Raw genomic sequence first — 12,029 nt, 5'->3', positions numbered from 1 at the left:
TTCCTCCATCTTTTCTCGACGTCTCTGTGGATCCCCTTAGCATGTAAAGCATATTGCCGACGAGTAAGCCGAAGTAATCGAGTGAACGCCAAGTGAACGCCATGGAAAGGCAGAAGCTGACGGCATACGTCTCACAAAAAACGGCGGAGTTTTAACTTATAGAACTGCCAAAGCCGGAAAATATCATCCAGTCAGCAGTCTTTAGTCTCAAGTCACGTTGCAGGTGTGCGACCTCGCACACCCCCGGCCGAAGCTTGCCGATGTTGTCCTTCCCTCTGCGGGAAATATGTTATGTTGTGGCAAGTGACATTCGCAGAGTTTGACACGGGAAGACTTTCTCGGTACACGCAGCAGGATTCGAGTATTCTGGTGTCTCTACTCAATCTCTCATGATGCTCATGTTCATGTAACGTCGTGTTCATGTCTAGGATTACAAATGATAAAACCTTTTCATTTGCATTCCAGCCTAGACAACGAATGGTTCTTGGCCAAACAGTCCGATAACCCCTCCAGACCCCTCCTTCAGTAGCAGATCTACCAGAGAACGAAAGTCCATGAAAATGCTGCAAACATGGCGATTGAGATACCGACCATGTTCTTGTCACCAGCGGATGGGATGGGTGGCGTCAATTTCCAGCCAACTGCCTTCCACTGCTCCCGGCCAAAAACGGCCCAGTGAACGTCAATTCCCGGACTTACATACTTGTTCACAACACAATGCGTGAGCCCGTTACCACTGCTGCGGCCATCGATCTCGAACTCGTCTGCCACTCGACTCGCAATCTGCCAAATATCCTTATTGCCAATGTACCAGCCATACTGCCATGTGTGGACATCCTCGGTCCATGCAGGACGGACACCAAACATACAACTTCTGTAAGTAAGAATGGGAAAGATAGTGTGGTTATCGCCATAGCCGTATACGGTTGTATAGTGTTTATCGCGTCGAATCTTTTCAGCAAGCTGACGGCAGTCTAATACTAGGGGCGACGTGGCGGTGGTACTGCTCGTGTAGGAGGATGCGCCACAGAGACTGGCCGACAGTCTTTCGCTGGTCTTCATATAAATCCCGTCGATGTCCGGGTCGTTTGACTCGGTTTCGCTGAGTGTGACTGGAAGGGGAGCTTTACTGGGGCTAAGGTCCTGATGGGTCGTGTTCGAGCTGATTGTGTTATTAGGAAAGGGGGGTAGGCAGTGGGATTGCGCCAAGGGGATCTCAGCGGCCAGCGCGAAGATGGAAAGAAGGAAGGTTATCTTGGCCGTCACCATTTTGGCTATTGTTGTCGTTGCAAGAACTGTGCTCGTTAGCTAAATGTGTATTGGATTCTTACTGGCAGCGATAGAATTGTAAAAGTAGCCGACGAAATGTCTGATGAAAGTTGCTGTAGGTATATCGTTGAGAGTGAGTGATGGAGGTAAGTAGGATAGAAATTACGGTCGATGTGTTTGATGTTGTTGATGCTAATCGGAATATTCTGCTGGTCTCAGAACATGCCACGGATATATTATACAATATCTATTACCAAAGCAATCGTTGTTCTAAGAACAGCCATATTGTATGCAAACTGCACCCGTTCGACGATGAGGGATTCCAGGAGCGTGAAGCAGACAATGCCTTGTTCTCAAAGGTAAGAAGAATGTCATTGTGAGGTCACCAGCAAAGCGTTTCGCGCTATTTGAATTACGTCGTCTTTGATCACGGACACAAAGTCATCTTTTATGAACGCCTCATCAAAGAGACGCCGAGTCACAGTGATATCGTAACATAGAGGAAAAAAGCTGCAAGTCAATGAGTTGATGCCATTGATCCTTGGACTGCGTTGAAGCAGTCTCTACCTAAAATAAAAGGCCGAAGTTGAGAACGCCGCACCAACTCCCGCCCATAGATTTTGTTTTACCCTCCCGGTATTTTGTTTTCCGCTTTAACAAAAGGTTTGAAACGCCTGAAGAAAATGCATCTAGTGTTGAAAACACCTTCCCTTTCATGAGCCATGTTAAATGTCATGCACGAGTCGCCCCGCGCTTGTTTTATCCCTTGTGAACCATGTCTGTTGAACTGGGCACGTATGCCCAATGTGGTATCAATCCAATCCTCCCTTGATCCGAGACGCCACTCCCTAGAATGAGCGGCGCAGCTCTGCACGTCGCTGAGCATCGTTTAGATGCCAGCGTCGACACGCCAGCCCTCAACAGGGAGGGGGAAGCCAGAGCTCCAGGCGGCGATCTCCTTGCGGAGGTCGTTGATCTTAGCAACGTTGCCGCTGGCAACCTGGGCCTTGAAGTCCTTGAGCTTGTTGGCCTCCTTAGGGAGAGACGCCTGAACCTCCTTGCAGATCTTGATGGACTCATCGATGTAGGTACCGACGCGCTCGAAATCGGCCTCGCCAAAGCCACGAGAGGTCATGGCAGGAGTGCCGATACGGATACCGCAGGGGGTAAGGGCGGACTTGTCACCGGGAATGGAGTTCTTGTTGCAGGCAATGTTGATCTGCTCAAGAACGGCCTCAACGCGAGCACCGTCAAGGCTGTGCTGACGGAGGTCGAGGAGGACCATGTGCGAGTCGGTGCCGTCGGCAACGAGCTTGTGGCCGAGGGCCTTGAACTTGTTCTCGAGAGCCTTGGCGTTGTCAACAACCTTTTGCTGGTAGGCCTTGAAGTCGGGGCTGGCAGCCTGCTTCAGGGCAACAGTGAGAGCAGTGATGGTGTGGTTGTGGGGACCGCCCTGGTGACCGGGGAAGACCGAGAAGTTGATGGGGTTCTCGAGGTCGTAGAGGGTCTCCTTGCCGGTCTTGGCGTCGACGGAGCGGACGCCCTTGCGGAAGAAGATCATGGCACCACGAGGGCCACGGAGGGACTTGTGGGTGGTGGTGGTGACGATATCAGCGTACTCGAAGGGGGACGGGATGACGCCGGCGGCAATGAGACCGGAGATGTGAGCCATGTCAACGACAAGGTAGGCACCAACGGAGTCGGCGATCTTGCGCATGCGACCGTAGTCGATCAGGCGGCAGTAGGCAGAGGTACCAGCAACGAGAACCTTGGGGCGGAAGAGGATGGCGTTCTTCTCGAGGGTGTCGTAGTCAATGATGCCGGTCTCCAGGTCGACTCGGTAGGGCATCGTCTCGAAGTAGGTGGAGACGGCAGAGATCCTGTAAGAGGCCTTTCGTTAGCATACTGGACTAGTATTTCAGAGACAGCGGGCGAAGTCACTCACTTGCGCTGGGGAGTCTGGTAGCCGTGGGACAAGTGGCCTCCATGGGGAAGGTCAAGACCCATGAGGCGGCCGTGAACGGGCATAATGGCCTGGTAGACCTGGAGGTTGGCGGGGGAGCCGGACAAGCACTGGACGTTTACACCCCACTTGGCAGGGTCGAGGTTGAAGGCGTGGAGGGCACGCTTCTGGCAGAGGTTCTCGATCTGGTCAATGTGCTGGTTGCCGCCGTAGTATCTGGCGCCGGGGTAGCCCTCGGAGTACTTGTTGGACATGGGAGAGCCGAGAGCGTCGAAGACGGCACGGGAAGTGACGTTCTCAGAGGCAATGAGGATGATGGACTCGCGCTGGCGCTGAATCTCCTCCTTCATGATCTCGGCGACCTCAGGGTCGGAGTCGATCAGAGACTTCTCCAACATCTGGCAGTGAGTCAGAACCAACAGTCCTTGCGCGACGCGGCGGGGTAGAGCAGACTGACCTCCTTGTGGGAGACGGGGAGGGAGTAGGTAGAGCCATTGGCAGCCATTGTGACTTGTGGTGTGGCGGAATATGCTTGGGAAAGGTGAAGAGGAGACTGGTTCACGCAAGCAATGGCAGTGAAGAGGTTGTTGTAGAAAGGAAGAGAGGGAGAGGGAGAGACAGAGAAGCCAGCAAGGTTGGGAAGGGAGGGTTAAAGCTTGAAAAAAATTTGGGAGAGCATCGGAGGAGCAAAATGTGAATGGCCGCATACTCGATGGCAGCGGTGGGGTATGGCGGGGTGTGATTGGCGGGGTCGAGTTGGCGACGCGGCGCAAGAAAAAGTTGTGGCGCTTGCCCCCTCCAGCGGTCAGGGTCGCTGAAGACGCCTTTGGCGGCTTCTCAACGTGCCTGTTGAGTTGACACAGGGCAGTAAGGTGAGTTCCAGCAGCGGGACAGAACAGCCGCTGGAGACGCTAAGGCAATAGCGCATATCCCTGAACTCGCCTTAGTGGCGGGGCAGCATGACTCCGATTCTGGAACAGTGCCGCGAGTCAACGAGAAACGAGGACCCATTTCGACCATTGAGCAACGAGGGGTTTCGTCCGTTTCGCTCTTACTTCTCGTGAGTCGTCTCACGATTGCTCTCCCCAGCCATCGTGAATTGGCGGCTCAGCCGGATGCTCTGGTCAAGGCGTGGCAACGGAATGGCGAAAGCTTCGGTTGTGGCAAGCAGTTGTGACTCACTTGGTAGGAAAGACCTGCGTATAAGTCATCTCGAAGAACAGCCAATTTCTCTCTCGCAATGAATCGAATGAAGCGTCATGAGCGCTGGCGGGCCCCAAGAAACAAGCACCAACATGAATCAATCATAGTTTGTCGAGACTGGAGTGTTGTTCCATGCTTACAGGTAATCTTCTCGCTGCACTCACCGAGGACTAAAACATGGAAGCGCGGTTACCACGTTCTTCGAAATCAGACCAGCCGGACTACAGCACTACTGACCTGAGACGATGATGCATGCGATATCGGCGATGCGCAAGTCAGACGTTGACAAGCCGAAGAGCCCATTCCGGGCAGAGCCCTGATAGGCCCAACTCAGAGGGTCCTCTGCTCTACCTAGGTACCTTGGTTGCTGCACAACAGCACCTAGCTACCTTAGCAGTAATCGGCAGAAAAAGTCAATGCAACATGACTTCCTAGCCTCAATTTCTAATTTTTCTATCGAGGCACGTATGGGCACAAAGTTGTGGCTGGCAGACAGACTGCCAACCTCCCACACTGTTTGGCATGCGAAGCGCTGCTGGCGCCATGATGATTCAAAGATGTCACAGTCCAGAATTGGCTGAGGCCTCTTGCTTGAATCCGAATCATACCTGGGCGCATTCGGGTTTCTTGTATGCTGACTCATCCGGCCCTCCATCGCACCCACTTCAGGACCGAGCTCCGAGACATACGACCTGCAGCCGTGAAGCTGTTGGCCTCAGGTACCAAGGCGGCAATGGCCTTTTGCCATCGTCCGGCCAGGCACCATAGCTTCCACGCAACGCGAACAGGCTCATCCGGGTGTCCCAGCATTGTCGGTATCAGCTTTGGGTAGGCAGGTACATAGCAGCTGGGCAGAGGAAGTAGGCCAGCAAAAGTACTGCGTGTTAGTTGGCCAGGTGTCTGGCTTCGAGCTATGGCACCGCCTGCCCATCTTTGGCAAGCTCCGACCTAGGTATTGCTAGGTTAGGCACCTGCCTACCTGCGGGAGGTTGAGAACAGCTGCGGTGGGCATAGCGAGTGACATGCTGGCTAGGTAAGGTACAGAGTAGATAGATACTCATCTCAATTCTTATCTCATCAATCCACCCCGTTGCGTGATATGAGCTTCCCCGGGTCTGCTTATTTGGATGCAACGCATGGAGATCGCTTTATCTTATCGAAGAAGGCAGATGCAGGTGACGCGAAACGGCGGCAGCCAAAGAGAATCTGCAGGGACACGCGATCAGACACGCAAGCTCCGTCCTGGGTGCCTCATAGGCCCGTGAAGGCCAAGTGTGAGTGTCACCGAGTGTGTGAGAGCTGGGAGGAGCTCTGTCTCGGGCGGTCGGGGTTGCGTGCCTTGGAGCTTCCGTTCCTGCTGGTTGCTGGGGGCTCCATAAAACCCCGGGTTTTGATAGGCAGGTGTGGCACGTCGCGCAGTGATAAGGTACCTTCGGGACGTCATTAGCGGAGGCAGGTTGGGCAGGTCACGCTTGACACTGGGACTCCCCCCATGCTACCTCAACCCAGTACGGTGCCTGCGTACTTAATAGGTACTTCATCCGCCCCAGCTTCTGCTTCTTTCCCCCCGTCAACACCTCATCATCCCCATCCCGTTCTAACCCATCATCCCCCCCCCCCCAGCATCAGCATTCCCAAGACGCAGGCGCCAAAGCAACAAACGCTGGGTAATCGAGGTCTTCGATCACGATGAAGAGCACTCTCCTCACCGCGGCCGTCCTGTTGGGCGCCGCCCAGGCCGACGTCCACAAGTTGAAGCTCAAGAAGGTCCCCATCTCGGAGCAGTTGGTATGTCAACCCATCGTCGCGCATCTCCCCGAAACCCTCCGCTGACCTGACACTATTGTAGAACGCCGTTCCCATCGAGCACCAGGTCCGCTCTCTCGGCCAGAAGTACATGGGCGCTCGCCCCCAGAACCACGCCGATGCCATGTTCAACCAGAAGCCCATCAAGAGCAACGGTGAACACCCGGTGCCTGTGAGCAACTTCATGAACGCTCAGTGTAAGTCCCCTTGACGGAACCACCCTCGATCGTTGTGCCTAATGTATCTTTTGCAGACTTCTCTGAGATCTCCATCGGCACTCCCCCTCAGTCATTCAAGGTTGTCCTGGATACCGGCAGCTCCAACCTGTGGGTTCCTTCTCAGCAGTGTGGCAGCATCGCCTGCTACCTGCACTCCAAGTACGACTCGTCGTCTTCCTCCACCTACAAGTCCAATGGCTCCGAGTTCGAGATCCACTACGGCTCTGGCAGCTTGACCGGCTTCGTGTCCCAGGACGACGTTTCCATCGGCGACATCAAGATCAAGAAGCAGGACTTCGCCGAGGCCACCAGCGAGCCTGGTCTGGCCTTTGCCTTTGGCCGCTTCGACGGCATCCTCGGTCTTGGTTACGACACCATCTCCGTGAACAAGATTGTTCCTCCCTTTTACCAGATGGTCAACCAGAAGGCCATCGATGAGCCCGTCTTCGCCTTCTACCTCGGCGACACCAACGACGAGGGCGATGAGAGCGAGGCTGTCTTCGGAGGTGTTGATGACTCTCACTACGAGGGCAAGATCACCTACATCCCTCTCCGCCGCAAGGCTTACTGGGAGGTTGACCTCGACGCCATCACCCTTGGCGACGAGACTGCTGACCTCGAGGGCCATGGTGCCATCCTCGATACCGGAACTTCCCTGAACGTTCTCCCCTCTGCTCTTGCTGAGCTGCTCAACAAGGAGATTGGTGCCAAGAAGGGCTTTAACGGCCAATACTCGGTTGAGTGCGACAAGCGCGCCGAGCTCCCTGACATTACCTTCACCCTTGCTGGCTACAACTTCAGCATCTCCGCGTACGACTACATCTTGGAGGTCTCTGGCAGCTGTATTTCCACCTTCCAGGGCATGGACTTCCCCGAGCCGGTTGGCCCTCTCGTCATCCTTGGAGATGCCTTCCTGCGTCGCTGGTACTCTGTTTACGACCTCGGCAAGAACGCCGTTGGTCTGGCCAAGGCGAAGAAATAAACGCCTGCACACACAACACTTTTCTTATCAATTTGTCGGCAAATGGAGGGATTCGGGCGGTGGCTGTAATTTATCTACCTAGGTGCTAGTCTGGACACCAGTATGCGAATACCATTAGTTGCATCTTTGCGCGAATTCACATTATTCCCGTGGTGTTTGTTTGCCACGGCTGACCACAGCTATGCATGGTTTGGCGACGCAAAGGTACTAAGCGGGCACCTGGCGATCCCAGAAAGGGCACCCATGTCTGCCCATAATTCGGTGCTCCGTACAAGTACAAGAAGGGTCCGCTGTAAGATAAGGTGCCTTACGGGGACACTGGGCATCAAACCAAAGGAACAGATGTCGCCATGTATAATCGAAAACCTTGGGCTTAACGCTTGACATGAAAGTCGACCCAGTCAGTCCCCAATCAACTTTGCGGTGAATGAAGCTCTAACCGTCCGAGGTACCTCTCCAGCCAAGGGACGCGCAGGCCAGGACGCATCTCTCCCTGCGGCATCTGGGGGGGTCCATCACGTGAAGCGACCCACTGTATCCGACTGAAGTGGGACTAGCGTCAATCTTAGTCTTTTTCGCAGCAGTGGCATCAAGACAACAGCCTTCTGAGTACAGCCTCCCAACATACGCTGCAGGAAATTGCTCCAGGAGCACTTGCAAGGCCAAAAAGAAATCGAGAAACGGCAACGTCGATGGACCTCCGTTCATCTCCGGTTCCTTTTGTTTGCCCTTGATTGTGTTCTTGGATGAAAAGATTCCCCCAAACACCTAGTCTCTCGACGCTTGACGAAAAAAAGGTTTTGGAGTTCCACCAACCGACCGACCGACCGACGAACCTCGCGCGTCGCGACAATCCCGCCCTCCACTGGGCGACCTGCCACCCCCGTCGTCCCGCGCAACATCGACCTAACGAGCCGCCAACGAGCCCTCGCATCGCGACGACAACCACCACTCACTAAGATTACGACTCACCAAGCTTCGCAATGGCGCAGCCGGATTCGGTCCAGGCGAACGGCATCCCTGGACCGGACCATGCTGAGTCCCCCCAGCCCCAGCCTGTCGTCCCTGTGAAGAGGAAGCGCGACGATGATGAGGAAGTCAATGGCGATGGAGCCGAAAAGATGGATGTCGATGGCGAAACCACCCAGGTCCCGCAGGAGAGCCAGAAAGATGCCATTCGCAACTACTTCACTGTCTTGACCAGGTAGGGCTGCACGCACATCCATGCGCCTTTTGCGGCGCGCCCATGCCCCAACGTCGCCTCGAGAACCGTGTCGTACTAACGTATCGCCCCTAGTTTTGATGCAAAGCCCTCAATTCTGAAGCGTCCGCTTCCTGAAGCCGATGCAGAGCAGCCCGACGCGAAGCGCCAAAAGTCCGCCGACCACGCGAGCACCATCGCCGACAAGGTCTCCAACGACTCCTACAAACACTTGGACGAGATGGCGTCCGACCTCGTTGATGCCGTAAAGGATCAGCTCAGAGAACTGCAATCGACCGGATCAGAAAAGGGCAAGGAGAAGACCGATGGCGCTGCCTTGGTTCAAACCAAGAAGTTCCGAGAGAAGGCTATGGACCTTCTCCGCCGAGAGATATCGTACCCGCGTACAGCCGCGAATGCCCCTGACGTCAAGGCCGAAGTTGACCCTCTCTCGGGTTATGCGGTCTTGACAGTCTTTGGCCAGGCTCCCCATGCCAAGCAACTCTTCTCGAGTCTGCCCAAGAAGATGTCTGGTGCGGAGAACTCTAGCATCAAGGCATCTCCCTTGAACCTCCCTCCGGCTGTGTCGACATCCTATGTTGTCCCATCGCGATCAAGTGAGCGGACCGCCACACTCGGGGAATTGTTCTCATCTAGTCGTCCGCTGCCGTCGCTGCAACCTCCCAAGCAACCCAAGCAGATGGTTAAGGGCAATATTCTGGGCTTCTACCACCCTGAGCCAGCTGGCAAGTCCAAGTACTTCAACGATTCCTATTCGAGCAAGAAAGTGTCAGTCGGCTATTTTCTGGACTACACCAACGCGACCCCGTCGTCGAAGAGCAAGACAAGACAGCGTGAGCGTGCGCAGAGCTTGGCGGGCCGCAGACCATCGAGCACCGAAGTCGAAGTCAATGAAATGGAGTCACTATTCCGCAGTGCATTTTCCAGCTTTGCCCCATGCAGAGATGATTCCACGTCGGTCATACCTTCGACCCACGCCGGTCGCCTGCACTGGCAATTGACCGGCCAACGGAATTTCAACAAGCTTATTGAGTCTGAGCTGCGCGAGTTTGAAGATGAAGATGACATTGAGAAGCCAATTCAACAGGCGGCGGAGAAGGAAGTCGACGAAGAGTTTGTGAATGAGGCGATCGAGAAATGGGATGAGTGGCTTGTGGACCCCGCACTGCAAGACATGAATGACGTGGTGTCGAAGCCCAAGGAGAAAGATCCCGCCGACAAGGAGGTTGATGCTCTTCTCGACGATGTCACTGACATGATTGAGACTCTCCTCTCCTACCAGCGCATCCGCAATCTTACTCTGCTCCCATCGCAAAACCGCTATGCAGGTGACCCTGTCAATGGCGATCTGCTGTCTCATGGTGCTGTCTCAACTCCAACGGAGGAGGAGACTGCGACATACGAGACGCTCAAGGCCCAGTTGAGTCTCATCGTCAACAGTCTCCCCCCTTACGCTGTAGCCAAGCTCAACGGCGACCAGTTGGAGCAACTGCTCATCAGCACGAAGCTCGAGGTCCGAACAGACCAGTACAAGGGTGTCATGGAAGACGATGCGGCAACTCAAGCTCGTATGCGTCAACAGCAGAGTGTGGCTGCTGCGGCTCCTCAAAATCGGCCCGCCCCTCATCGCACGCCGAGCGCGTCGACCCCGTACAACCAGTACGGGGCGAACCAGTACGGCACCCCGTCCCGGACCCCTTCCGTTGCAACGACCAACTACTACCGTGCCGGTCAGCAGCCGCCGATGCCCCAGCAGCAAGTTCCTCGTCCAGGTGGCACTCCCCACCACATGCCTCCGCACCAGACGCCGCGCCCTGGCCAACCCGGTGGATATCGCCCAACAAACGGATACACCAACTACGCACAGCATGTCGGAAAGACACAAACACCCTATGGTCACCAGAGTGTTCAATACGGATCACAGCAGAGGCCCCCACAGTACCCTGGATATGCTGGAACACCAACGCATGGCACGCCTAACGCTCGTTTCCAGCAACCCTATCAGCAGCCGTACCAGCAGCAGCACCATCAGCCGCCTAGCACTCCGCAGCCAAATTACGGCGGCTACTATCCCAACGGAGGGAACAATATGCAACCGCGCATGTCACCGCAGGTGCCGGCCGGCCAGTATCAGTCTCCGACTCCGCACCAGCAGCAACGGCACTATGGGTCGACTCCTCAGCAGAACATGCCTGGCACGCCCATCAACCGTCAACAGTATCCGAACGGTAGCCACCAGTCGCAACACACACCAAATGCCGGCATGAATGCAATGACGGGTTACAATATGGCTGTTTACGAAGCCGACCGGAAGCGCATGGCGGCCGAACAAGCTAGGTTCAGGGCCGCGGCGCAGCAAACGAGCAATGCGTTTGGCAACAAGATGATTGCAGGCGGTCACGAGGCGCGCGTAGCTGCGGGCGAAACGCCCAAGCCGCAAAGCCCCGTTGGCAGTGCTGGCAGAAACGGAACGCCTCCCATACCCCATAAAGTGACGCCTGTGCCCATACCCGTCATACCTCAACAGCAGCAGAGAAAACAGGTTTAGCAAGCCGGTCCGCTGCCAACAATATCGTTGTCGCGTCTCATGGCAGAACAACGTTCTGCAGCTCAAGCCTTACGGCCAAAAATTTCTTCCGTGCCCATTCCAACGCCTTACTCGCCCCTAAATAGGTATCGAGGAAACGCGGCAGGAGCTGTTTCAGGGCCCTAGGTCTTGGCGTTCAACCACTTTAGTTCTTCGGTGTCTGATTATTGAGGAAGCGATGTCCTTTCGGAGTTGGTGAGGGGGCTCTGTTTTGCAGGTGGCAACGAGGCGTTGCATCAAGTTTCCAGGGGGCGGCCCAATTGACGATGGACGGACAAAGGAGGGATTCAGACTGTTGAGACGCTCAATTCGAGCCACTGCAAGTCTGACCTATTTACGGCGTTCTGGCCTTGTGTTATTAGAGAATTTCGATGGAGAGTTGCGACGCATAGATGATCGCCAGAGGGCGTCTTCGTGTTGGAATAACCAGTGCAGACAATTACGTCTTCGCTGGTCTGTGGAGGCCCGCTTTCCTCTCTTTCTTTTACTTTTTCAGTCTTATCCACGGCGAGGAAGGGGGTGTGGATGGGGAAACGGTTCATGGTTCACGGAGGAAGGCGAGTCTTGGCTCAAGTGTATAGAGTTTGAAGGTAGCCTAAGTACTTGCATCCTAATCAGAAACAATGGCAGTAAAATCTTCTAGCTATTATCTTTGACACATGCTCTGGTATCATGTCTCTGTGTGGCGGTATCTTGCAAAGGACGTAAGCCTTTTATCTACGTGGCCCTTTGTCAAAGTCGTCCGAACGCATCACGCATGAACTTTTTGATTGCTTGCA

General features: G+C 54.8%; 4 protein-coding genes across 4 annotated transcripts; 3 read left to right on the top strand and 1 right to left on the bottom strand.

Annotated features, from left to right (window-relative positions):
* Positions 1 to 717: 717 nt before the first annotated feature.
* On the top strand, positions 718 to 1,092 carry CGCA056_v006608 (uncharacterized protein; the record flags this gene model as incomplete). Its single annotated transcript, XM_037321857.1, has 2 exons — positions 718 to 876; positions 985 to 1,092. The coding sequence occupies 2 exons, from the start codon at positions 718 to 720 to the stop codon at positions 1,090 to 1,092; spliced, it is 267 nt and encodes an 88-aa protein (XP_037179187.1).
* A 1,066-nt stretch (positions 1,093 to 2,158) lies between these two features.
* Positions 2,159 to 3,737, bottom strand: for (Serine hydroxymethyltransferase, cytosolic; the record flags this gene model as incomplete). The annotated part of the gene is made up of 3 exons (XM_037321856.1): positions 2,159 to 3,149; positions 3,215 to 3,630; positions 3,690 to 3,737. 3 exons carry the CDS (start codon positions 3,735 to 3,737, stop codon positions 2,159 to 2,161), a joined length of 1,455 nt encoding a protein of 484 aa, XP_037179188.1.
* A 2,387-nt stretch (positions 3,738 to 6,124) lies between these two features.
* pep2 (Vacuolar protease A) lies at positions 6,125 to 7,441 on the top strand (the record flags this gene model as incomplete). Its single annotated transcript, XM_037321855.1, has 3 exons — positions 6,125 to 6,223; positions 6,285 to 6,438; positions 6,495 to 7,441. The coding sequence occupies 3 exons, from the start codon at positions 6,125 to 6,127 to the stop codon at positions 7,439 to 7,441; spliced, it is 1,200 nt and encodes a 399-aa protein (XP_037179189.1).
* A 983-nt stretch (positions 7,442 to 8,424) lies between these two features.
* CGCA056_v006605 (uncharacterized protein) lies at positions 8,425 to 11,211 on the top strand (the record flags this gene model as incomplete). The annotated part of the gene is made up of 2 exons (XM_037321854.1): positions 8,425 to 8,645; positions 8,739 to 11,211. 2 exons carry the CDS (start codon positions 8,425 to 8,427, stop codon positions 11,209 to 11,211), a joined length of 2,694 nt encoding a protein of 897 aa, XP_037179190.1.
* Between the last annotated feature and the right edge of the window lie 818 nt (positions 11,212 to 12,029).

The sequence above is a fragment of the Colletotrichum aenigma genome (genome assembly GCF_013390185.1).
Source record: "Colletotrichum aenigma strain Cg56 chromosome Unknown KSG_Cg56_contig04, whole genome shotgun sequence".
NCBI classification, from domain to species: Eukaryota; Fungi; Ascomycota; class Sordariomycetes; order Glomerellales; family Glomerellaceae; genus Colletotrichum; species Colletotrichum aenigma.
Note: the sequence above shows the minus strand (reverse complement) of the source record. Positions and strands in the feature narration are given on the sequence as shown.